At 44.4% G+C, this 27,425-nt stretch overlaps 1 protein-coding gene across 2 annotated transcripts in view; it reads left to right on the forward strand.

Annotated features, from left to right (window-relative positions):
* Nucleotides 1–2,512: 2,512 nt before the first annotated feature.
* LOC143300794 (uncharacterized) overlaps nucleotides 2,513–27,425 on the forward strand; it is a 100,054-nt gene continuing 75,141 nt past the window's right edge. The window contains exons 1-2 of one of the 2 annotated variants that reach the window (XM_076614723.1): nucleotides 2,513–2,866; nucleotides 17,319–17,655. In XM_076614723.1, coding sequence (XP_076470838.1) covers nucleotides 2,850–2,866; nucleotides 17,319–17,655 — 354 coding nt within the window. In that variant the 5' untranslated portion in view covers nucleotides 2,513–2,849. The remainder of the gene's footprint in view (nucleotides 2,867–17,318; nucleotides 17,656–27,425) is intronic. The other variant, XM_076614724.1, reaches the window with a different exon arrangement.

A 27,425-nucleotide genomic window follows, 5' to 3' on the forward strand; every position in this document is an offset into this window, starting at 1 on the left:
GTCAGTGCGCAGCTCCTTCTTTACAGAGCGAGTCGTTAATATATGGAATGGTTTGCCAGATAGTGTTGTGACTGCCCCAACCATGTTATCCTTCAATACTAGGTTAGACGCTCAGTGGGCCAACTCTCCAAGCATAATTATATGATCCAGTATGCTATCATTAGGCCACGCATGCTGGTATACTGTATCCAGTTGAACGACGAACAGGCCTTCCAGGCCTAAAACGTCTGATCCAGTTCAAGTTCAAGTTCAAGTTCAAGAGTTTACAGTCATGCATCACAGATGTCAAATCATGGATGGCAGATCACAAACTCAAACTAATTGATAATAAAAGAGAGGCACTTCTCATACACTCAAAGAGCTCATTTTCTGACTTGTCTAAGCCTTCATCTATCCTGGTAGGGACCTAAGACATCCCTTTCTTAGCATTTGCACGCAATTTAGGTTACATGCTTTCTGACGACATGGCACTTGACATACACATCAACCACATTTATAGGTCAGCATATGCAGCACTCCAACAAATCAGTTCCATTCGGCAATACCTAACCACAGAAACCACAAAGACTTTGGTTTGTTATTTTGTTCTATCTAGATTAGATTATGGAAATGCTCTTCTTGCTGGCTGCCCCAAACACTGTGTTGACAAACTTTTAAAAAAAACCCGGTTCACTTTCAAAGCTAAGAAACGTCAGCAAATCACTCCCCTACTCGCTTCCCTTCATTGGCTCCCCATTCAAGCACGAATACAATACAAACTCTCAGTCCATTGTCACAGTTTCTTCACTGATTCTTGTTCTGTCTATCTTTCAGATTTACTTTCTGTGTATTCACCAACCAGACAATCCGTTCTTCAAATGACAAGTGCACAAATGACATTATTCGTACTAAAACTTACGATGAACGTTCCCTTTCTTTTGTTGCACCAAAACAATGGAATTCACTACCCTCACACATCCGTTACACCCCAACACAAGCATTCAAGACAGCACTCAAATCATATCTTTTCAAACGGTACTTTTCTTATTGAAAATTTTCCATCTTCATATGTTTTCTGTGATTTTTGTAGCTGGATATGCTCTTTGTGTTGATCTGTATGCATTTGTGATGTTTTGGTGTGTTTTTCGTGATATCTGGTTCCCTGGGGTTTATCTTTGATAATGGTGAATGTGATGTGCTTTGTTTTGCTGTGATTTGCTCGATGTTCCCTTTTTCTACAGCTTTATCTTTCGCTGTCTCTCTGTCTGTCTATGGCCCACGTGGCGACAAGTTTATTATATTTATGTTAAAAAACATATTCGCTTCAACTTCTCAAAAGCTGACACCGACGGAATAATAGATGAACTGATACCAGTCAACTGGGAATTAGAACTCATAGACAAGACAGCAGAAGAGACTTGGAACCACATTAAGAACATATTGAATGCTATGATAGAGAATCACGTTTCCAATATCACGAGTACAGCTACACAGTTCAAAAAGTGTATGGAAAGGAGAACTCTGGAAAGTGTTTTAAAGAAACACCAACTGTATTGGAAGTGGACTGAAAGAAAAACAACCAGGCAGACAAGAGGATAATCAAAAAGATGATTTGAGATTTGTGATTTGAGACTGTGATGGCGCCTGTGTCGATGTACATATTTTTGTTACTTAGTCTTACATATGTATATTTTAGCCGATGTCATTTGAAACTGTGTTGACTTTGTACATATTTTACGACACCTTGTCTTAAATTTGAATATTTTATTATAAACTGTACGGTGAGCCCAATCAGAGATGAGGGTACATAAGCCTGCATTTTATTCTCTCTCTCTCCGGTTCTCTCTCTCTCTCTCTCCACTATATATATATATATATATATATATATATATATATATTCTCCGATATATATATATATATATATATATATATATATATATATATATATATATATATGTGTGTGTGTGTGTGTGTGTGTGTGTGTGTGTGTAAGAAATGCAAAAGTAACTAATAAGTAGCCCATAAATGATTCATCTTTACAGCTTTGTTGGCTTAGGGAACCAACGCTGATGACTTTTTTTTAGTTTAGTCGATGTTTTCTTTTCCATTCTTTTCCATCGTTTCTACCCTTGTGTTCTGAAATGCGTCGTTGTATTTCACACACACACACACACACACACACACACGCTTTCAACTGTTGCAAACTCAGTCCCATGATGTAGACTAGTCTCTTTCTTTCAATTTTTTGCAAAATAATTATTCTCTTCCTTCCACATGCTGTTGTGTTCTTCAGGTATTACCAACTGTTTCCGAAGGACGAACAACATAATCAGCAAATACCATGCTCATGTTTAACGTCTTCCACTTTAAGTGATATTAGGCCATGCTCTCTCTTTGTCGAGCTGTTTCACGCACGTGAACACACACAGTGTATTTCTTTGACTGTTTTGAAATTAATTGGTGCTTTTGTTCTGGCTGTTTGTCTGTGCCTCTATCTTTCAGACAGTCTGTATGTCTGTCTGTCCCTCCGAGTCTCTTCTGTCCACTTTGTCCGGATGTTTGGCTATATCTGTAAGTCCCGTCTTTGTCTCCCCACACACACCACTGAACGCGATGTATACACAGACAGAGCGTCGAAGGGTAAAGTGGGAGGGGGTGAAACAGCAGCTCACGCAAAACGTGAAAGAGTTTTTTTGGATAACAGGATCAAAACAGCCTGCGTTCAAAATTGCGGATACACACACACCTGCGGCCTGGAGGCCACGAACTGAGTGTGGTTTCGAAAGCAGGCAGCCGGATGTGACCACTCCCTGGCTGTCAATGGTTGATTCGTTCAGCTCTCTTCCTCCTGCACTCGTCGCTCGGCTTTCATGGATCGTAAATGTGAGTGAGTTTTGTTTCTCAGTCTTTCTGTTCTGCATGCTTTTCGTGTAACCTTCCTGTGAGTTACTGGCAAATGTGACCACACTTATCTCACACACGCGGTCGATGGTGAAGGGTGGTGGTGGTACACAGAACACACACACACACACACGGCACACACAAGTTCAACAAAATTACGCTGAAATACGGATACTCCATTTTGCCGCACAATATCTTTACAATTTGATTCTTGTGTGGAGGAATCAGTTTTGAAAACATCCAGGTATTGACACATCTCTGTGAAGCATACAGTCATTACAGTCATGGGATTCGTGGCAAGTTATTTTGGCAACGTTTCGCATCACTTCCTTTCCGCACACGCTTGTGCTTTGGGGGATGTGTGTGTGTGCAGTGCGTGGGCTTGCGCAGGCGCGCGCTGGCGTGAGCCATGTTTATTTAATGGATTATAAGAGTGAAGAAAAGTGTACTAAAACGTATTTGCACACAACACATCGAACACCGTCAACAGGATGTGGGTCAACAGACGGAAGCCTGTAGGCCACGTCACGGGCCTAACACTATCACTGGGCCCGATGGCCCATTAACACTGACGGATGCTGCGCGGTGTTCCCTTTTTCTACAGCTTCATCCTTCACTGTCTCTCTGTCTATGGCCCACGTGGCGACACTTTGATCATATTCATGTTAAATTTTTAAAAAAATAAAAGAAAGATTCCCTACAACTTCTCAAAATATGACACCGACGGAATAATAGATGAACTGATACCAGTCAACTGGGAATTAGAACTCATAGACAAGACAGCAGAAGAGACTTGGAACCACATTAAGAACATATTGAATGCTATGATAGAGAATCACGTTTCCAATATCACGAGTACAGCTACACAGTTCAAAAAGTGTATGGAAAGGAGAACTCTGGAAAGTGTTTTAAAGAAACACCAACTGTATTGGAAGTGGACTGAAAGAAAAACAGACAACCAGGCAGACAAGAGGATAACCAAAAAGGCAGAGACAGCCAGGAGTACCGTGACTATTCTAGATCCCGCAACCAAGCAAAAAGTAACTAGAAAAACCAAGGAAAAAACAACAAAAAACAACAACAAAAACTGTTGCAGCCAAGGCAAAGAAGAATCCCAGATCCTTCTGGCCTTGTGTCAAAAGCAAGACAACTATGAGCGGCCTTGCAGATTTAAGAAAGGATGGTGGCTCACAGACTTCAACTGAACGGCTTTGTTGACACTGTGGAAAAAGATGGCGGCCTGCCTAAACCACCCACTACACCTACTACTCCGGCCGGCCAAGCAAAGGACATTGACATATCAGTTGAAAAGGTTCAGAAACTTCACACAGTTAAATCACCAGGTCCGGACGGGATACACCCTCTGATCTTGGCAAAGGCAGCAGATGAGTTGGCATCTTTTGTCACTCTCCTTCTCCCACCCCTGCAACATTGCCGCCGGCGACGATATGTGCAGACCCTGACTGCATATATTGTCGCCATGCACATATTGTCGCCGGCTTGTGTATGTTGATATGTTGTGGGGAGGGGGGAGGAGGGTGTGACTGCTTTTAAATTCTGCATTTCAAGATGTAGCTTTTCATTGTATTGTGACTTGTGTTACCGGTGCTAAGAGTTGGAAGTGAATGTTCAGTTATCGTGATATGGATTTTGTTTATTGTGATATCGGGAATATTTCTTAGTATTGTGATTGGGTTTTTAAGTATTGTGATATGATATTGCATAAAAAAAGAAGATAATAATAATGTAATAATAGTCTATTTCTATTGCGCCTTTTCTTAAAATACAGTAATGCTCAAGGCAAATTACACGAGTAAAATATAACAAAAATAAAAACTCTACACAAAAATGACGACCACATATAAAAAATCTCCAAAAAACCTAAAAAAAAGAAAAAAAGAGAAAAAACAAACAAACAACAACAAAAAACACATTCCGTGTGAACAAAATAGTCGCCCTAAATCAGCGAACTGGACCAAATATCTCCTACGTGATTAAAAAACAAGCATTAAAGCATATACAGACGAAATGCACACACACCCACACCCACGCACACCCATTCACCCACCCACCCACACACGCACATGCACACAGATGCGCGCGTGTGCGCTCGGTAAGATTCATACTGTAATAGCATGCATGAATTTAAAAGTTTTAAGAGAAAATCAGGGATAAAAAGCACATAATACATATTCATCATAATTGATAAAACAACAACAACAACAACAAAAAACAACCCCAAAACAAACAAACAAACCAACAACAACAACAACAAAAAACCAACAACAACAAAAAAACACTTTCAAATTCACTGTAAAACACCTGGATGGAAACAGAAAAAAGTGGGTAAAAAGACCAGTCGCCGTGGCGAAGTGGTTAGCGTCGCGGACTGACGGCTGGAAGGACGCGGGTTCGATTCCCAGCGGAGGTGGGTTTTTCGGCCCGTGGCCGGCTCCTACCCAGAGTTGAGTGTGCTGTGGGCTTAAATAGGGAGACTTGGACCACACAGTCGAGTGTCATCCACTTCAAGGATGCGTCTTTGGGTGTGTTGCTCTAATTACCTGACCAACACTGCAAGTGTCTGTATCTCTCGGGCCTGGTTAACGCCGGGATATCATGACAGGAAGCGTAGAGTACAACCTTGTCACGCAGTCCCAAACCAAAATGGACCTCCATAGCAACATCGTCATCATCATCGTCATCCTCCTCCTCCTTCATCGTCATCAATATAAACAAACTAGTCTTAAAGTTTGTGGCCTTTCATGTTCTGCTCTCATGGTGACCTTAGTTTCGATGCCCCTCCACTTCCGTGCTTGGAGTGAGTCCTGTCAATGTTGTCAGTGTCGGCAGATTAATGGGGGGCTGTTGTTTGAGGGACGTGGTGGCGGTCTCCACTCTGGGAAGGACGCTCACTCTGTCTGGCTCCACGACTAAGCCATTATTGTCGTTAGTAGGGGGCTTAGTAGGTGGTGTCCTAAGTACGTTAAAACAGAACAGGCACCACTGAACACCACCGAAGTGACTCAGTAGCAGTGCAGGGTCTCCTCTGGTGTGTGGCCTCCTGGCGACCTAACATCGATGGCTCCCTGTGGACTGCTGACGCTGGAACTGCGTCGGACGAACCCGGGTGTGGCCGTGTATGGGGGAATCTAAATGAGCGGCGTGGCAGTAATGCCACTGAAACGGTGCAGATGATGGGGTAGCAAAAAAAAGAAAAAAAAAGGGGGGGTAAAAAGGGAGGGGATTCAGTTATTATGCTGGAACAGATAGGTTTTTATAGCTTTTTTAAAGGCAGGGGCAGTTTCTATATGATGGAATCTCCCGTCGGACCTACGGATGAGTAGGTAGGCAGTTTTATCTGTCAGTGTGTGACCTCACATGGGAGAAGAGGCCGATTTTGGATGTGCAGCACTTCCTACAAGTCTTGCAAGAGAAAACGCCTCCAGAAGTTGAGTCCTGCTTCCTTCGCTCACGCTTCTCCTTAATGGCCAGCGTACTCTTGTTTTCAAACGTCTTTATGCCACCTGACCACAGCATCCTCCAGCGAGAGCGGTCAAGTGCATCAGTTTCCCAAGATGCGATGTCTGTGTCACAGGTTTTGGGGTTTGTCTTCAAGGTGTCCTTGAAGCGCTTGCAGGGTCTTCCAAGTTCGCGGTGGCCTTCCTTCAGCTGGCCATACAGTAGCATCTTCGGGATCCTGCAACGTGTCCTGTCTTGCCACTTTATGCCGAGGATCTTTCATAGGCATCTCTGGTAGAACTGCTCACGTTGTTGAATGTGACGGCAATACGTCGTCCATCTTTCACAGCAGTACAACAAGGTAGTCAGCACAACAGCTCTGTAAGTTTTGATTTTGGTGCTGAGCCTGATGCCTTTGTTGTTCCACAGCCTGTTGTTGAGTTTGCCAGAGGTGGAGTTGTCCATGGCGATGCGCAGCGTCACTTCTTCAAGGGCTCCGTTGCTGCATAGGGTGCTGCCCAGGTAGCAAAACTTGTCGACTGACTTGATCTCTGTGTCATCGATCTTGGTTGCAAGTGGGGGGGAGGGACTGGCGTTCTGTGAGGTAGCTGGTTGGTACATGGACTCGGTCTTGCTGAGGCTGATGGTGAGTCCAAAGCGCCTGCAGGAGGTTGAGAACCTGTCCATAATGAACTGCATGTTCTCATGGCTGTGTGCAGCAAGTGCGCAGTCATCAGTGAAGAGGAACTCTCTCAACAGTGCCTCAAACACCCTGGACCTAGCGTGGAGTCACTGCAAGTTGAAAAGTTTGCCATCTGTGTGAAACTGACTGTAGATGCCCAGGTCACAGTCTTGGAAGGCGTCAATCAGCATGGCAGAGAAAAGAATGGAGAAGAGTGTGGGTGCCAGGATGCAGCCCTGCTTCACTCCATTTACCACAGGGAACGGATCCGACATGTCAGTATTTTCCTGTACTCTCGCCTGCATGCCATCATGGAATGACGCAATCAGCTGGATTAGGCTCTCTGGGCAGCCGAACTTTAGGAAGATCTTTCACAGACCACGGCGGTTCACCATGTCGAAGGCCTTAGTCAGGTCTACAAAGACCACATGGAGCTCCTTGTTCTGCTCACGGCACTTCTCTTGCATCTGGTGTATGGCAAACACCATGTCACCAGTCTGTTCAGTATGATGCGGGTGAAGATCTTGCCGGCGATGCAGAGGAGAGGGATTCCACGGTGGTTATCACAGGATGTTTTGTCTCCCTTCCGTTTGTAAATGTGGACAATTGAAGCATCCTTGAAATCCTGGGGGACCTCCCCTCTCTCCCAGATAGACTGGAACAGGGCGGTCAGCTTGTCTGTCAGCACCTCGCCTCCATACTTGTAGATGTCAGCCTGGATTCCATTCGCTCCTGGTGTTTTACCTGACGTTGTCAGCTTCAGGGCCTTACGGGTCTTGGCCTTGGTGGGAGGGGCAGCTAGCAAGTCATTGACTGGTAGCTGTGGGAGGGCTGCAATTACTTCGTCAGATACAGATGAGTCCCTGTTGAGGAGGGTGGTGAAGTGCTCTGCCCAGCGGGCATGGACGTCATTCTTGTCAGGAGGGTGGTCTGATCCAAGGCTCGGACAGGGGTTGATCCTGTGACTCGGCCCATACACAGCTTGGAGACCATCGTGGAAGGTCTTCATGTCGTGAGTATCAGCAGCGGACTGAAGCTCTTCGGACTTTCTCTCCCACCAGGTGTTCTTCATCTCACGCAGCCTCTTCTGTACGAGTTGCTTGGTTTGCAAGTACTGGCTTTTCTTCCTCTGGCAGTCTTTATCGGAAATGTGATCTTGATGCCGTATATACAGTGTGCCCAGGAGCTTGGAGATTCCAGAGTCGTTCTCGTCAAACCAGTTTTTGTGGCTCCTCTGTACAAAGCCGAGTGTGTCAGCTACTGCTGTGTACACAGCATCTCTAAAGGTGCTCCATACCTCTTCTACGTCAGTCGATGCAGGAATTTCTTGGAGGGCTGCTTTGATTTGCTGCTGCAGCACGTCCTTGGTGATAGGGAGGTGGTGGATGTTCAGCTTCCTAGGGGGTTTCTGCCTGGCTGGTTGGAGCTTGCATGCAAGACTGATGTTCATCTTGCTGCATACCAGGCGATGGTCCGAGCAACAGACTGCTCCTCTCATGCAGCGTGTAATGGAAACATCACCTCTGTCCCTCTGCCGGACAATCACATAGTCCAGCATGTGCCACTGCTTGGAGTGGGGGTGCATCCATGTGTTCTTGTACTTGTCTGCTTGTTGAAAGAAGGTGTTGGTGATGGTCAGTCCATACTACATGCAGAGCGAGAGTAAAGCAGTCCATTGGAGCTGCACTTGCCAGTGCCATGCTGTCCTAGACTTTTGGCCACGAGGATAAGTCCACACCGACGTGGGCATTGAAATCCCCAAGGATGATCAGCCTGTCCTTTCTGTCTACCGCTGAAATGGTGCGGCTGAGCTCCTCCTAGAACGCTTCTTTGATGTCATCAGGGTTGATCATCGTCGGGGCATAGCAGCTGACTGTGGAGAAGTGATCCTCGGACAGCTTCAGACGCAGGGTCATCAGCCTATCGTTTATCCCACGTGGAAGGCTGTCAAGATGTCATGCAAGTTTGGTTTGTATGGCAAAGCCCACGCCTGAGGTTCTTGGGGTGCCATCTGGCTTCCCAATGCAGTAGAAGGTGTAGCGTCCTCCAGCTTCCTCCATCTGGGTTTCACCAGCAAACCTGGTTTCGCTCAGGGCTGCTATGTCCACCTGGTAGCGATCAATCATCCTAGCAATGAGTACCTTTCTGGTCTGTCGTCTCTGTCCAAAAGGGTGCGAGCATTCCAGGCACCCAGAGTCATGGCATGACTCCTGGTTCTTTTCTTCTGCTGTTTTCGACCACTAGTGTTGGATGTCCAAGTAGGTGCGGTTTCCTACTAGGTACTAGGCGGGGCAGGCTTTGTTTAGGGATCCTTTTATCCCCCCTTCCCCGTGTGGGGAGAGCAGTGCTGTCCCTAAAAAGGGCTGCTCTGACGCTGTGGGAGGATACGGGCGCCCATCACCCCACAGCCGCCTGCGTGCAGAGTCGTGACTAGGAACTGCCAGCAGCACCCTCTGTCTGTCCCCGTTACCACTTCTCCATCGCCGCAGGGCTTGGGAAAGCTCGTCGTTCCAACATCAGCCTGGTTGCCTGACCAGCACAGATGACTTTTTTTAGTGAAGAGGAGTTGTGCAGTCCCTTCCCCACTCTCTCTCCTACCGACGCTCAGAGTGCCACAGGTGCAGATACTGCCACGTGTAGAACGGCATCGGCAGGTGTAGGTTTTTCTGAGTTCCGTTGGGAAAGGTTTCTTCCTCCACCTGGTCCGTCGTTGGGAGACTTCACATGCGGCAGGTAGTACTGGGTTACATGGTACCAGTTTCTATATGACGAATAGTCAAAGGGAGAGATTTCCACACTTTTGGAGCATTGTAAGAGAAAGCTTTTTTCATGTGATATGCATGAGTATGATGATTGTGTGTGTGTGTGTGTGTGTGTGTGTGTGTGTGAATCAGAATCAGAATCAGAATCAGAATCAGAACCATATTTATTTGTCATAAAAACCGGAAAGGAAAGGTTTATAGACACAACAATAAAGGGGAAAAAAACCCAACCAAACAAAAAACCCAAACAAGAGAGGCAAGGCCTTCAAGACTCACTTGTGTTACACTAAAAAAAAAAATTTTTTAATCTAATCATTAAATTGTGTTCTGTATTTGTTATTATAATGCTTTGGGTAAAAAAATAAAATAAAATTATAAAAAAGAGAAAAAAAATGTCCTGATGGCAGATTCGAACCCATCGTGTTCGGGTGAGAAGATACGGTCTTACCCAATACACGCCTTAACTGAAGTTAAAAAAATTAACATTTAAACATGATTTTTAAAGGGCAATAAATCGATTGCAGTATTCGCAGTGAGAACGCTGTTTAAATCATATTATTCTGGTGTGTGTTGGGCTTGCAAAAAATCTTTAAGGGCAATTAAAAATTGCTTTTAAGTCCGCGGTAAAGGAGACGTGGCTATCGCCGCAATCACACTGCAACATTAGGCCTTTTTCTCTGGATCTAGATAGATGTACAAGTTTAGGTACACCCGGTAGACACGGTCGATTCATTTTCTCTTTTATGTTCATTCTAGTTTTATAGTTTTAAAGTTGATATGGACATTGCGTATTTTGTTAAACTAATAACATGTAGAGCCAAGTACAAATACTTCTAAACGTCGTATGAAGTGAAAAGGACTTCATTTTGAGAAAAGTCAAGACTGGAAATTTTTACGTTTCATCAAGATATTAACTCTCATGGTTTATTATTTTTTACTGTAAATCTGACTGATTTTGTTGATATTTTTATGGCAGTTTGGGGCATAATCCAGTAAGTGATGCGTTCACAAATCTTTCTCTGAATAAATATTTAATGGTCTCCTTCACCAACTTTTCATCACATGTTATCCTGTATTTTCAGTTGAATATAGGATTCAATGGGCAGGGCAACAACTTGAAACAAAATGGCGTCCTTCGCGCTCACGAAGAATATGAGCACACGCTTTGAATATGTATAAATATGTGTACGCAATTGATTTTTGCCCATGACCTTCAGGGCTCAGCCAATAGACCTATAAAGTCCACTCATAGTATTGGTTTTAGGTGTTTTTTTCGAAAAAGACCACTTGGGTGAATGAACATAGTGAAAGCTCTGTACACTGAGAGTAAAACACACAAGCTTTTTATGTATTGAGTACCATTTCAAAATGTAATGTTTAAGATGAGAAAGATCAGTTTAAAGCAAATTAACCCCCCTAGCATTAATTACAGATTAATTTCCCTTCTTTACTATCTGCAGCAAAGACATGCACCAGAAATATAGCTTCCATGCTTAGCAAAAGAAGTTCCTGTTTGAACAAAAAATGATAAAAATGACTGCTCTTGTTGTTGTGTCAGAATATCAGATCAAAGTGCCAAGTTTAGAGAATTAAAAAACAAAAACAAAAAAACAGTAAATGCAGTTTCCATATCATTTGGCTTCTTTTTTTTATTTTTTTAAATTTTTTTTGGTGCCCATCCCAGAGGTGGAATATTGCTTTAATCAGGATGACTGGAAAGAACTGAATTTTTCCTATTTTTATGCCAAATTTGGTGTCAACTGACAAAGTATTTGCAGAGAAAATGGCAATGTTAAAGTTTACCACGGACACACAGACACACAGAGACAACCGAACACTGGGTTAAAACATAGACTCACTTTGTTTACACAAGTGAGTCAAAAACCACAACTATACTAAATGTAAGGTGTTCTGATTAAAATGTGATGTGTTCTTTGAAACATTTATGTGTGTGTAGCCAAGCGCTCAGCTGACAACAGATGACCGTGTCTCAAATCACAGCACAAGCTGAAAGCTGAGCTATAGCAAACACCTTTTTCAAAACTAACCGCCGGTCTCCAACGGCTCACACAGAATGTCTGTCCTGGTCTGAATGCAAAGCCCATTCTAAACCTATTCTCTAAACATCTGTTAAATCAAGTCTCTGTATCGTTATCTGCAATATTTGTTGTGCTTACGCATACACTTAAATCAGTTAGAAGCATATTTGATTTTAGTTTAATTGTTCGTCAGTGTAAAGATTTCAACTGATGCTAAGCTTACGTCATTTTGTCCTTCTCGTCACACCTAATGCTAAGTTACATTTTTGTATGTGACTGCTGTTGGAAACTAAAACCACACCATTATAGTGTTTGGATGAGAATAGATCAGGTATTTAGAAGATACAAAGCCAATTTTCATTGTCGACACTTAACGACAATCACTCCACAACTAGTGTCGCTCAATGGTATTGGGTGAGTTGAAAACTGTGTTTCTGACACACTGTATTTGATTAAATATCCCCTTTGTAAGATCAGTAGACTACAAGTATTATATACCGGCAGAATTGTCACAATCCCATCTTTAAATCTATTCCATTTGTGTTTGCCTACGTTAAATTGATTTAACGCAGTTTGTAAATTTCTGCATTGAGCTCGCTTAAACTGATCAGTTCATGTGACTTGAATTAAGATGATCAATTCATCTTAAATAATCAACACTTCATTTTATACTCATTAGAAAGTAGGTGTTGGGCTGTTTCTTTTGTGACCTATCCAACGTAAATCAGTTCAGGAATCATTTAGAAATCTATCACTGAACACCTTGTAACAAACACAATTCTAATGAGATTTAGCCTGATTGGGGACCTTTTGTTTCACATGCCATGTGAGCGTCATTGCAGTTTGCTTAACTTGCATAAGTAGCCACAGCAGGTGACCACTGGTCACTTTCAACTGAGCCCGTTTGCAGTGATAGCCAGCTAGCTGACCACTGACTGTGTGTCACCCAAAGTGTGTGTCACAGCCCCAATGGACAGTGTCTCACTACGTATTACTGTAGGTACCCATTGTGCTAGGATGTTTATCTCGCCATTTGATCATGATTACCTTCGAACTTATATGTATTATGGTGATGTGTTAGACTGTGTGTTTCTGATTTAGGTTGTTGCTTCCTCAGTCACAGAATGATGTGGGTATATTAAAGGATTTCTGTTTGACTTGAAGTGCTATCTACTGTTCCATGATATGTTTGCACACAGATTTCATTTTTTTCGAACGTCGGTCAGTGACGTCTTTGCCCACTGATAGTTTATTTGACTATTCCAGAATGTTCTAGTGAATGACGTGTTCTTTCTCATTTGCTGTCACTGGTGGTTAGGTTACTTATCCTGCTTCGGTGGAGGAGATTTAAATGTTGAGCACAAGCATAGCTATGTTGCTTTTTGTCTTTGATGCAATGGATTACTTGTGTAAGTTCAATCACCATTTAATGGTTAAGCCATGACAGTTCTTCCCATCTTTGTGTTGTGCACTGACTTGGTATTTGGTCTCTCAGCGTGCCAGTATTTAATATCAAAGCCACTGATTCCATCTTTTTCTACATGCTGATATCAGTTGTACTGCTACAGCGTGCTTAGTCAGGACTCTAAGATGTGTGTAGTATTTTGTTGTGGTGATTACAAGATAGTGTTGGATTAATGTCAATTATTGGTTAAAACCATCTGATATGTATCAGTCTGTTAATGGAATTCGGTTATCATGTTCTCTCCGGTAGGTTGCTACATAATAACTGATTCATTTGAGTCGCTTTGAAACAGTATGAGCTTTACTTAAATCTATACTGTCGGTGTACTTTCACTAAATCAGCTTAGCTTTAACCATTTTATCTACACTATTCAAATGTATTAGAAATGTCATTTGATGTCAGTGTTTGGTCTTCACACATATGCATGATCTTATCTTATGTTGTTGCTTATCCCAAACTGAGTGGTAGTCTTTCCATGTAATATGTATGCATGTGCTTTACTGTTCACATACATTCCTGACATGTTGTATTTAATGACATTTGTTTGTTGTGTCTTATTCAGTGCATTGTCTTCTCATCTTCTTTATTCTTCTTATCTCTTCTTCTTCTTTACTTACTTAACTATTGTAAATAAAACAATAGAAAAACCCTTTTGTGACTGGCCTGCTATATGTCCCTGGGCCAGTGCATGCATCTTTTCTATTCTTTAATACAGTAAATCATCAGTAATTCTTTTGTACCGTCCACTTTATATAAATATACCACTCGGGACCACGGCTACATATGAATTAAGTGTGTGTGTGTGTGTGTAAATTTTGTGCTTGAGTGTTTGGTTGGCTGACTGTAAAGGGCTATGCTCGTAAGTTTTTCTTTTTTTCATTTTAGTGTTCAAATACATATTTTAAACGTCAGTATTTACATTGTACAGCGCAGTTGAGTATATTCTACATGGAAAGGCATTGATGAGTTAAACTAGATCTTCAGACAACCCCGAATGGCTGCATATAAAAGAGACAAGAACCTTGGAGACCACTTCGTAGGATCTGCCTTCCACCCAACATACCCTTCAACCCCACCAGGCAACACCATATATAATCAACCCAAATGCAAAACTTGTACATTCATCAACCCAACCACAGTAGTTCAGGTCCGTTCGGGTAATAAATTCCACATCAAATCACACTTAAATTGCCAAACCCCAAATGTTGTTTATGCCCTATTCTTCAGCCGCTGCCTCAAAATATACATAGGTGAGACTTTCAGAACACCCAACGACCACTTCAAAGAACACAAGGACAACATATTTGCTAGAACAGACACACCAGTAGGAAACCACTTTAACTCCAGGCAACACAACCTTTCGCATATATCAGTGGCAGCACTTTGATGCAACAGCCGTGGTGACTGCCTACACAGGAAATTTATGGAAAGCCAGATCATCTCCCGCCTTGGCACAGTGCAACCTCATGGAATCAATGTCAGAGAGTGACACTAGTTATCGTCCCTTCTTTTCCCTTCCATTCCCCTTCCCTTCCCTCCCATTCCCCCCTCCCCACAGACAACCCCCCCCCTCGCCCCCCCACTCCCTCTCTCCTCCTTCCCATCCACCCTCCTCTCCTGTCGCTCCACCCTCATCTTCCTCCCACCACCCCCTCTCCTCCAACAACACAGTGAGCAGAGCAGAAGTTTCCAGCCATTGAGATGTACTCATCTGTTCAATATAGGCTGCTGATACCTGTCAACACTTCTTCACCTCTTCACTTGACAAAGAGTTTATGACTCGAAACGTCGTTTTTATCTTCATCTTAAGGTACCTTTGATTTGAAACCATTTTTTACCATTCTAACTTCGTTTTAAGAGGTCCAGCAGACACCATTTGTTCATCTGTGATACTTTTTTTTAGATGCAGATGCCGCCATGGGGTGGGGACTGTCTTCGATGCCTCCGTCTTCAAAGAGAAATATATCAGGGTTCTCAGTGAAGACTTTCTTCTCATTCCGTCCACGGTAAAGAAGAAGTCCTGTTTGGTTTTGACCTACAAGACAGGACATACACGCTTGAATCATTAAAAATGATAATGCTAAAGCCAGAAATGGAAGTTATGTTGGAAAACTTCCCACTTTGGTTTTGCCATTCCTACAAGTGTGTTTGTTACTCTTGACTGTATAATGCTGGTTTTTCTGCTTGACTTTTGCATTTTGTCAGTGTTTTCAAGAAGATTAGGCACAACACATTGGCATCTTTCTCTATGTGTAAGTTTGCTGTTATCCACCCGAATAAAAAATGTTTTGTGCTTATGGATTGCGACAATATATAATGCAGTGTGTGTCTGCGCATTAATGTCACCGGCGACAGTATGTGCAGCGAGGGTCTACACATATTCAACAAGATTCCCGGACGACTGGTGTCATGCAATTTCCTGAAACTTGCATATCAGAAGCAATTACTTTGCAGAACGTGTCATCAACACCTGGAATAACCTTCCAGACCAGGTAGTTCACCAACTGAAAACAATTTCAAGTCCAAACTCGATGCCCACTGAGCTTATAGACGTTGTATAATCTCGTTTGCCATTAATGGGTAGGAAAATAAGACTTGAGCCACCATGCATGTAGAAATTAAGAAGTCCTGAAGGACGGTGAACAGGCCTTAAACTGCAAGCATCACAAGTAATTGGAAAGGTAATTTTCTCCCGTTATTGTTATGTGTATCTCTGTCAGTATATTTGAGCGTAGGGTTATTCACAGTACTCAGTTGATTAATGATATATACATTATGTCCGTTTTATACAAAAATATATAATTTTTGACTCACTTGTGTAAACAAAGTGAGTCTATGTTTTAACCCGGTGTTCGGTTGTCTGTGTGTGTGTGTGTGTGTGTGTGTGTCCGTGTGTCTGTGTGTCCGTGGTAAACTTTAACATTGACATTTTCTCTGCAAATACTTTGTCAGTTGACACCAAATTTGGCATAAAAATAGGAAAAATTCAGTTCTTTCCAGTCATCTTGTTTAAAACAATATTGCTGGGATGGGCACAAATTAAAAAAAGAAGCCTAATTATATGCAAACTGCATTTACTGTTATATTTATATTTTTTGTATTCTCTAAACTTGGCACTTTGACCTCTTATTCTGACACAACAACAAGAGGAGACAGTATTGTCATTTTTTTGTTCAAACAGGAACTTCTTTTGCTAAGCATGGATTTCTTTCAAACGTTTTGGTGCAGATAGTAAAAAAAGGGAAATTACTCTGTAATTAATGCTAGGGGACTTAATTTATCACAAGTGAGTCTTGAAGGCCTTGCCTCTCTTGTTACACATGTTCTAATAGTATATTTACATATGCTCCTTCCGTCTTTCTTTCCATCCCTTTGTTCTCTCCAGCCTTTCTTATTGCATTCCTACCTAAGACCACAACATTCTTATATTATGATGTGTTCAGACACACACACACACACACACACAATATATATATATATATGTAGAGAGAGAGAGAGAGAGAGAGAGAGAGATCAACCTGTCAGTTATTTCAAATTTTCGAAACGATCACGTTTCTTCCTCAAGGGATAAGTTGTTTACATGTTACCAGGGTCACTCAGAGAGAGAGAGAGAGAGTCAGGTCCCTACTGTGTGTGTGTTTGTGTGTGTGTTCGACATTGTAATGCCCACTGACTACCCCTCAGCCACCAAACAGACCACCGCAAAAGACTACCCTTCTGCCACCTGAAGAAAGACGATCGTCGGACACATGTCCGGAACAACGTGACCAGAAGAGCGCAATGCCAATATGTTTTCTCAACACTACCACCACAAGGCATACTCTGCCAAAGAATATTAAAAGTAAAAGCAGTATATTCGAAACTCCAAATCAGTTTACAAAACGGTTCTATTTCGGGCACTAAAATCTTCTGTGAACACAATTATATGTAGTGGGGGTAAGAGGGAGAAGGTTGTTGAGGGGGAAGATAAATCAAGTCATCATGTATTCACAATGACGATAGCCCTGACGAATCCCTTTTGCCATTTGCAGGAGGCCCCTTCAGCAGTTGTGCCGATTTGTCTTCACTCCTTTACGTACGAGAATGACGTGGTATGCAGTTCCAGTTGTCGGAATTTGTCTCCTCGCCTCTATTACCTGCCACTCCACTTCAGTATCAAACGCATCCTCCACTGCATCCAACAGTTTTGACCTGCTCACGTACCTTCCTTCTGCATGGAACAGATTTTGCAGCGTTCAGTATGACGTTGATCCTGACGTCAACGCTACCGTCAGCTGTCGCGTTACTCCCCAGTTTCCTGTACTTTGGCGATTGGCGGATCTAAGAAACTCTCTGAACGTGACATTTGTAGAGTCTGCAAAATTGGAGGTAAGTTTTGACTGTCGTATAATGCATTGCGCAAAATACACGTGTGCGTGTATTTCGCTTTGAGCGTGTGTTTAAAGTGTGCATGGAGGGAAGTTATAAGTAAGGAGGTAGGCGGTGAAGGGGGCGGGGTTACGGAGTGGGAGGCTGGGGGGCGAAGGATGGCACGCATGCCCTCATGTAGATTACGTTCCGACAACTTCATTCGTGTCGGCAGCTGACAATTGGGATCTGAACTGCAATGTGCGAAGTACGTGTTGTGCGATTGGAATACGTATTATTATTGGGGAAGGATTCCTTCACTGGGCACATTTTTCAGATTTTTTAAGTTAGGTGCATGAAGAGATTAAGCAGATTTGCTGATTTTATTTTTTCTCAATAAAATAGCGAAGGATCGACGTTTCCTTTGTTAGTCTGTTGTAAATGTCCAGTGATAGTAATAGGTGTAACGCTTTCAAACAAATCAAAGCCCTTTACAATTACGAAACATACTACAGTCAGACATAAACCACACAAAAACATTTACCTAGACACACGCCCCCCCCCCCCCCACACACACACACACCCACACACACACTCATACGCACGCATGCATGCACGCAAAACACTTGAGCAAGCAAGTTTTCCAAGCAATTCACTGGCTACTTCAGGCATTACTGGCGTTAAAGGTGTTGGCCATTGCTCCAGCATCCTCATCAAGCGCTAGCAGTGGTGCAAACTTTCCGCGATTTGTTGCTTTGAAGGATTCACAGATGGCAGGATCTTTCAGTTTGACTAGGATAATTTCAGTCTGGTGTTTCTGGGTTTGTGGATCTTCTTAAGCTTACTCTGAAGTTCATGATAACAAGATCATGATCACTTCCAGTGTCTGCACCACGGAACGTCCTGGTCTTTGCTCTGTTAGTGCCTGACTGGTATCGGTTTTGTACCAGGATGTAGCCGATTTGGGGCCTGTCATGTCAAGCACTGTGAAGCCGTGTATTCCCCAAAAGTGTTGGCCAATATCATGTTGTTATAGCTGGCGGAGTCGCAATCTTCGCTCCTTGATGGTGTTACAGGAGCGGCCACAGAGCTCCTTCAGTGCCGACCTTTGCATTAAGAGTCTTCTTCTGTCAATAACGTCTTGGAGCTGTGTGTAGAATTCTTCCACTTGTTCGTCATCATAGTCTTCGGTTCGAGCAGTCTTGTGTAATGGTGATGTTGAAGGGTGCTGCCCGCAGTCTGATGGTAATAATCCTGCTGGATGGTGGGCAGCATCCGAGGGCAGAATTATTGATGTTCTTGTTGAAAAGGAAGCCTTCTCCATTGATGTGTTTGTTCAGGTCTATCTATCTGACTTAACAGAGTCTACAATGTGTCAGGTATACTGCTTGACTTTATGTAAACGTTCTTGCACTTTTCCGTTTTTGACCAGTGTTCTTAAGTTCCAGGAAGCCATCATGATCTTATCTCTTCCACGGATCTTCCTTCTAGATTTTCCACCAGTCACACACTTGTCATCTCCGCCCTGGTGGCTGACGGTGGACGCGTTCCTTGTTAGTCTGGGCGACAACCGAGCCAGCTTGGTTATTGGTGTTTTGTTCTTCATGTACTGTGTCTTGGGCAGATCGGATTTTCTTGTTGGATTTACAAACCATATACGGCAGGTAGTACTGGGTTTCATGGTTTACTAGTAGCAGAAGAGATCCACTGACTTGACTCTCAGTGTTATTCACCTCCGTTAAAATCAGTTTGACAGAAGAATTTGTTTTAACATTGAAAGTTTTGAAGAGTTTCATAACCCTCTTTGTGTGTATACACACACAGAATAACAAGTACGCACATTAATAAAGATCAGGCAATCCATTTCAGCGTTCTGTGGGTTATAGAGACAATAATAATGATAACAGAAAATTGTATAGCGCCTTCCAACGCTGAAGGCGCTTTACAGTAACATAAATAAGTAATACAAAAGAAACAGTATTATGGTATGGTGTATAACACAAAAAGGTAGCAAGTAACAACGCATCATATACATACACACACACACATACACACACAAATGGGCGCATGCACGCACTTACACACATACATAACACATACACGCACATGCACACACATAACACGCACACACACGTACGCACACGCACGCACACACACATACGATATATGTCGTCCAAATGCAAAGCCTAGTGAATTGATCCTTCTAACAGAAATACAGCCAAGGCTGGCGAAATTTGTTCATGAATGTTTCTCTTCTTAATATGCTCATGTTTATGTTTCATTGTGTCTTATAAACTTTTAAGGTTTTATGACAATACAAAGTATTCTGTTCTATTCTATTCACATGCACATGGTGGCAACCGCACCCACACTCCCTTCTCTGTCCTCATGCACATACATCAGAATCAAGTAATCAGTCTGGATGGAGAAAGCACGTTCTTAAATAGTATGGAAGGATAAGCCGTATTCATAGTAATGGGTAACGGACTCCAGGGGCTGACTGCATTGGAAAGAGTGGGTTCCAGAGCTTAGCTGCTGAGTATGTGGATTACCAGCAAGAAGAAAATTGTAGTAATCTAATCTTGTAGAAAATGGTTTCTTTGTTGCATTTTGTGTGAGATTCCGCTGTATGAGGGCTGTTTGAGTTGTCAGGTCAGATAGATATATCTGCTACTGGTAACCATGATCCCAGTACTACCTGTCACAGGGTCGAATTGCTGGCGACTAAACCAGCACCCCCACCAGTCTTCTCAGGAGGATGGTGAGGAGGGCGGCCAGACACCCTGGTGGAAATAAATGACCCATCAAAGGGCGCCAGCTCTGGAGAGCTGCCCGCGGCCACATAGCTAAGGGAGTAAACCCTGACAGAAAATCCAGTGTGGGGCCTCAAAAGCGGTTGGATGGCAAACTTTGTCACTTTCCGGCAGCTCCTGCGGCCGCGTGGGCACCAAAACGTAACAGCCTTGCTGTTCCTTTGGATCTGTCAGCAAGGTGGAGAGGGGGGACAAGCTGCATGGGCAACAGCCTGTCTTCCATATTACATTGCCCAGGCTTATATTTGTCCATCCATCCACAATTACCTTGCACCTACAACCTGGAGAGGACACTCCAGTTGGCTACTTGCACTAGCGTCGGAACAACACATGAAGCAAGGGTTACCAGTTATAAGTTAGCGCTCAGTTGGCGTAGAGCTGACGCCAGGGGTTGCTTTTGACGGTGGGAGGGACCCGCGCGTCCCACTGGACAGCTACCGCCCGCCCAAGCTGGGCAGCCCGCAGCCAATTAGGTGCTGTCCCGCCACGACCTGCCTTCTTCTATGGGTGTATGAAGATTTGGAGAATATCCGATAAGCAGGTCGTTAATTTCTGCACCAGGCAAAAAGAAAACTTCAAGAAACGGATCAACAATGAAACTGACCTGTTGAAATGTCCAGACAATGATGCCTGGGCTCTCCCAAGATCTGCAAGACATTAGTGACGCCAGAAAGACGGCCGTCATAAACAGCGAGCTGAAGACGCTAAATGTGGACATTGCCACTCTGCAGGAAACACGGCTGGCTGACTCAGAAACAGTAAAGGAGAGGGACTACACCTTCTTCTGGCAAGGGAGAGCTCTGATGCCCCAAGAGAGTACGGAGTAGGCTTTGCAGTCAGGAACAGCCTGCTGAACATGATCGAGCCAGACAGCAGCAGATTCCTGCCTCAACACCTCCGAAGGCTATGTCACTCTCGTCAGCGCATATGCTCCTACTCTGTCTGCCTCTCCAGACGCCAAGGATGAGTTTTATGATGTTCTCGCATCAACCATAAGGAACATCCCCGGGACAGAACAACTTGTTCTCCTGGGCGACTCCAATGCCAGAGTGGGTGCAGACAACGATTCGTGGCCTTCCTGTCTTGGTTCCTTTGGAGTGGGGAAAATGAATGAGAATGGACAGCGACTACTTGAGTTTTGTACCTGCCATGAACTGTGCGTTGCCAACTCCTTCTTCAAGACGAAGCCCCAACACAGTCTCCTGAAGGCACCCGCGCTCAAAACATTGGCACCAACTGGATCTGATCCTAGTAAGAGGAGCTGCCATCAAAAACCTTCTCCACACTCGCTCTTACCACAGTGCAGACTGCGACACAGACCACTCTCTGGTATGCTGTAAGATCAGACTGCAACCAAAGAAGTTCCACTGCTCAAAGAAACAAGGGAACTCTCACATTGACGTCATCAAGATCTCTCAGCCAGACCTTGTAGAACAGTTTGCAGAGGCATTTGAGAGAGAATTCGATGCATTGCAGCCCAGAGACTCTGCCACAGAAAGATGGGAAACGCTACGAGACACCATGTACCGCATTGCTGTGGCCACCTTTGGGAAGAAAACCACGAAGTCCCACGGGACTGGTTTGAGGCCAAATCATCAGAGATGACTCCCAGTATTGAGGCCAAGTGCGCTACACTCACTGAGTACAAATGGTCACCCAGTGAGAAGAACCTGCAAATCCTCAGGGCCGCCAGGAGTAAGGTTCAGCTTAACGCCAGGCGATGTGCAAATGCGTACTGGACAGAGCTCAGCGAAGAGATACAGAATGCTGCTGAAAGAGGCAACATCCGAGGGATGTATGATGGCATCAAGAAAGCACTGGGACCAACACAGAGCAAGACTGCCCCCCTCAAATCCTCTACTGGGGAAGTAATCAACGATCCTAAACAGCAGATAGAGAGATGGGCGGAACACTACTCCGACCTCTACTCCACAGAAAACATGGCAGAGCCAACGGAGGACGAACTCAGCAAGGCCATTAACAGCCTGACATCAGGCAAGGCACCAGGCAGTGACGGAATTCCCCCAGACCTCATTAAACACTGCAAGATTACTCTTCTGCATCCTCTGCACACAGTTCTCCATCAGTGCTGGAATGAGGGAGCTGTACCGCAGGACATGAGGGATGCCAAGATCATCATCCTGTACAAAAACAAGGGCGAAAGGAGCGACTGCAACAACTACCGAGGCATCTCGCTTCTCAGCATTGTAGGCAAAGTCTACGCTCGGGTCCTCTTAATTTGCCTGCAGAAACTGGCCGAACGCGTTTATCCGGACTCACAGTGCGGTTTCCGAGCAGAGAGATCCACGGTAGACATGATCTTCTTCCTTCGCCAAAGCCAGAAGTGCAGAGAGCAGAGGGTGCCCCTGTATGTCGCATTCATTGACCTCACCAAGGCCTTTGACCTAGTCAGCAGAGACGGCCTTTTCAGGGCTCTTCGAAAGATCGGCTGTCCCCCCAAACTGCGCAGCTTGATTCAGTCCTTGAACTCCAACATGAAAGGGATGGTGCAGTTTAATGGTAGCCTCTCCAAGCCCTTCGACGTATGCAGCGGTGTCATACAAGGCTGTGTCCTCGCCCCCACCCTATTTGGAATCTTATTTGCTCTTCTCCTGAGGCATGCGTTCAGCACAGCGCGAGAAGGGATCTACCTGCGGACCAGATCAGATGGCAGGCTCTTCAATCTGGCCCGCCTCAGAACAAGGACTAAAGTCCGCGAAGCCCTCATCAGAGACATGCTCGTTGCCGACAATGCCACAGTTGTGACCCACACCCAGTGGGACTTGCGGTCACTAATGGACCACTTCTCCCAGGCGTGCGAAGGTTTCGGTCTGACCATCAGTCTCAAGAAGAGGAACGTCCTAGGCCAAGACACGCCATCTCCACCAGCCATCACCATTGATGACAACGAGCTTGAAGTCATCCATCCATTCACTTACCTTGGGTCCACCATCACCGACAACCTCTCCCTTGACACCGAGATCGACAAGAGGATCGGGAAGGCAGCCACAACGCTAGCCCGCCTCACACAAAGAGTGTGGACAAATCCCAAGCTGACCATGAAGACAAAGATGGCTTTATACAACGCCTGCGTCCTCAGCACCTTGCTGTATGGCAGTGAGGCGTGGACCACACATGCTCGTCAGGAGAAAAGGCTCAATACCTTCCACCTGAGAAGCCTACAGCGCATACTTGGCGTCTCCTGGCAAGACAAGGTGACAAACACCGAAGTCTTGACTCGCGCTGGCCTCCCGACCATGTATACCATGCTGAGACAATGTTGGCTCCACTGGCTGGGCCACGTTCGCCACATGGAAGATGGTCGCATCCCAAAAGACATCCTTTATGGAGAGCTCGCCACGGGGCAGAGAAGCATCGGCCACCCACAGCTGAGATACAAAGACGTTTGCAAACGTGACATGAAGGCACTTGAGATCAACACTGAGTCCTGGGAGGACCTTGCAGATGACCACAACAGATGGAGAAGCACCCTCAAGAATCAGCTACGGATTGGTGAGGACAAACTGTTAGCTGATGGCAGCCAACAGACCAGCATCAGCTTACACATGTGACCGCTGCGTCAGAGACTGCCTCTCTTGCATCGGTCTCTACAGTCACAGGCGACGCTGCATGGTCCAAGCACACAGCCCAATTAGACATTAGGTCGGATATACTCTATCCATGGTCAGCCATTAGGTCGGATATACTCTATCCATGGTCAGCCATGACCGAAGGAGGCCTACCTATGTCCGCTGTATGGAGCTAAAGTTTCTGAGTTCAGGGTATGCGACCTTGATTGTTTTTATTATATGTTGGTTCACATCTTACATCTATTTCACATCTATTTGAGAATTTCACAGTCTTTCAAAGGAATGAAGGAAGAGGAGTAGCAATCATACTGAACAAAAACCTAAAAAACAAAGTTTCCACCATAAATCTAGAGAAATGGTGTAGCAACTCATGTGAACTAGTGGGGGTGCGTCTCGAAAAACCTGACGGAATTCACAAAAGCATCGTGCTCATCAATGCCTATGTTCACCCAGGAACCTGCACAACAAAAGAGGATTGGGCCTTTTTAGAGGAAATAGAGAACGAACTTGGAGACTCAGTCATTATCTGTGGAGACCACAATGCAAGACCGAAGCTATGGGACCAGCTGAACACCAACCCACAAGGACTCGCACTTGAAGGAATGATAGGGGAAATTCTTCTTAGCCCATTAACAACCACATCCCCAACTGGCCTTGAACAAGACAAGAGGACAGTGACAGTGTGATCGACATCGCTCTAACATCTCCAAAATTCAGAGCAGAAATGAATGCAGAGACGCTTCCACACCAAGGCAGTGACCACCTCCCGGTAGTGTTCAGTCTACAGAAACTGTCAGATAAACCCTGTTTGAAACCACGTGATCCATTTCAGTATGAAACCAAAGAGACAACCGTCATCGAAAAATTAAGACGCAGAAGAAACAAAAGAACGGCACCGAACAGGATGCAAACTATTCAGCCCCCATGGTGGAATACCGACACAGAGAGAGCCTGGATAGAAAAACATGCGGCTGTCAAACTTTGGCAAAAAGAAAGAACAAAACCATCTCCGGACAAAGACATTGAAACAAAAATGAAAGAAAAAACTAAACAGTTTGAAATCATTGCTCAAGAGGCCAAAAATGACAAGTGGAAACAGTTTTGCGAGGCACTCAGTTATGACTCAACATTGACAGAGTTCTGGCAATTTTATCGTCGCATGGAAGGGAAAACGTGCACAACAACAACCCCAGACATGGTAGACACTGACGGAACCAAGCTTAAGACAAACGAAGAAAAAGGATCCGCCCTGCTCAAACGTTTCATACAACAGAGTGATCAAAGAAACTTAGATGAGAAAAAGAAATATGTTGAGGAGTTAAACCAAACCCTTATGCAGACTGGAACTGATGATGACTTGACAATAGATGATCTAAACGAAGCAGTAGCTAAATGCAAGAAAGAATCGGCTCCTGGCCCAGACAAAGTTCGCTACTCGGACATCAAGGAACTATCGGAAGAAGACAGAAGCAACCTTTTCAATCTATATCAAAACAGTTTCCACAACGGACATGTGCCGGAGGACTGGAAACACAGCTTCTTAAAACCCATACCAAAACCAGGAAAGGACCATCATCAGGTAAGCGGCTACCGGATCCTAACCATGCAAAACATTGCCGGAAAGCTCATGGAACGCATGATAGCCAGGAAACTTGCAAGGGATCTTGAACACAGGCACATTCTCCCTTCAAATCAAGGTGGTTACAGAACAGGCAAGTCCACATGGGAAAACGCAGGTGCTTTTGCATATGAGGTGTATGAAGGATTTCAAAGAAAAGAAGAAACACTAGCAGTAGCAATTGATCTTGAAGATGCCTACAATAAAGTCCAGTTTGCGCACCTCATGGAGCTGCTACTAAGGTATGGAGTAAGTTTGACACTGACAAGATGAATAGCAGCAGCGCTTCAGGAAAGAACCGTCGTCCTACGCCTCAGAGATTGGATGTCTGCACCTTCTAAACTATCCATGGGACTGCCACAAGGGTCTCCGCTTTCTCCTGTCCTCTACAATGTCTACACGAAGGGCCTTGCAGACTTAAACAACAATGGAATAGCTCGGGTGCTTACTCTTGCGGATGATGGCCTGGTCTTCAAAACTTCGAAAGATGCTCAGGAAAGAACTAAAGCCGTCCAGAAACAACTAAACAATATTGCTCAGTGGTGCAAAGACACAGGATCTTCCATCAATCCAGCGAAAGCCCAAACGTTGCTGTGCACCCTCAACAACAGAACCGCGAGCAAATCACCACCTTCTGTGTCACTCGATGGGATTCAGATCGAGAAAACTGAATGCCTACGCTACCTAGGAATACACTTCGACAGGATGCTGACCTTCAGAAAACATACGGAAAATACTGTTCTCAAATGCAAAAAGGGCCTTTCAGTCTTAAAAGCAATGGCAACCAAAGGTATTGAACAACGCCGTCTCTTCCTGCTATACCAATCACTCGTCCTCAGTGTGATCGACTACGGATTTGGGCTAACAACACCGTCTCAAAGCAACCTCCTAAAATTAGAAAGAGTTCAAAATGAAGCTATGAGGCTGATCCTTGGAACAGCAAAAGACACGCCCACAGAAACCATGCGATACCTGCTTGACCTTCCTTCAGTGCAGGCCAGAAACAAGTCAGAACAGGTCAAGATCTACTTCAAAGCATTAGAAAACCCTCAAAACCCACTGCATGACGCAGTCAAAGAACCAAAAGGCAGCCGTCTTGGACGAGGAAGAGCATGGATGGGGCAAGCAGAAGACACAATCCAGCTAGTATGCCGACTACAAGACCTGAAAGAAACAAAAGAATGGGAGAAAAACCCCGAAAACCTCAACCATCTATTCAACACAGCCATTTCACCCACTCTAGGAAGACATTGTCGGGAATGGCCAGAGGGCAAAACTGATGCGGAAGTGAAGCTACTCATAGAAGAAAACAGTAAAGAAGAGGACATCATCATATACACGGATGGCTCAGTCACCAAAGACCAATCCGGTTGGGGATTCACTGCGAAACAAAATGGAAAAACAGTTAGGGAAGAGAATGCTGCCTACAAAGTCACAACCTCCAGCCTTACGATAGAAGTTGAAGCTGTGACACATGTCCTCCAGTGGCTATCGTCCATCCATACGCCCGGAAACCAGCATGCCATGATTCTAACAGACTCAATGAACCTCATACAGAAAATTGAAAACGGAATGGGAAGCCCAGAGTGGCATAAGGCAATGCGCAACTTTCAGATTAAAAAACTCACATGGTCATACTGCCCGGGATATGCAGGTGTTAAGGGAAATGAGCGAGCTGACAGACTTGCTGGTAACGCAACACCAACGAGCGGCCTACCTCTAGGAAAATCGGAAATCCTCAGAAAAGTCAAAGAATATAAAAAAGAACAG

Source organism: Babylonia areolata, chromosome 26 (genome assembly GCF_041734735.1).
Source record: "Babylonia areolata isolate BAREFJ2019XMU chromosome 26, ASM4173473v1, whole genome shotgun sequence".
Taxonomy (NCBI): domain Eukaryota; kingdom Metazoa; phylum Mollusca; class Gastropoda; order Neogastropoda; family Buccinidae; genus Babylonia; species Babylonia areolata.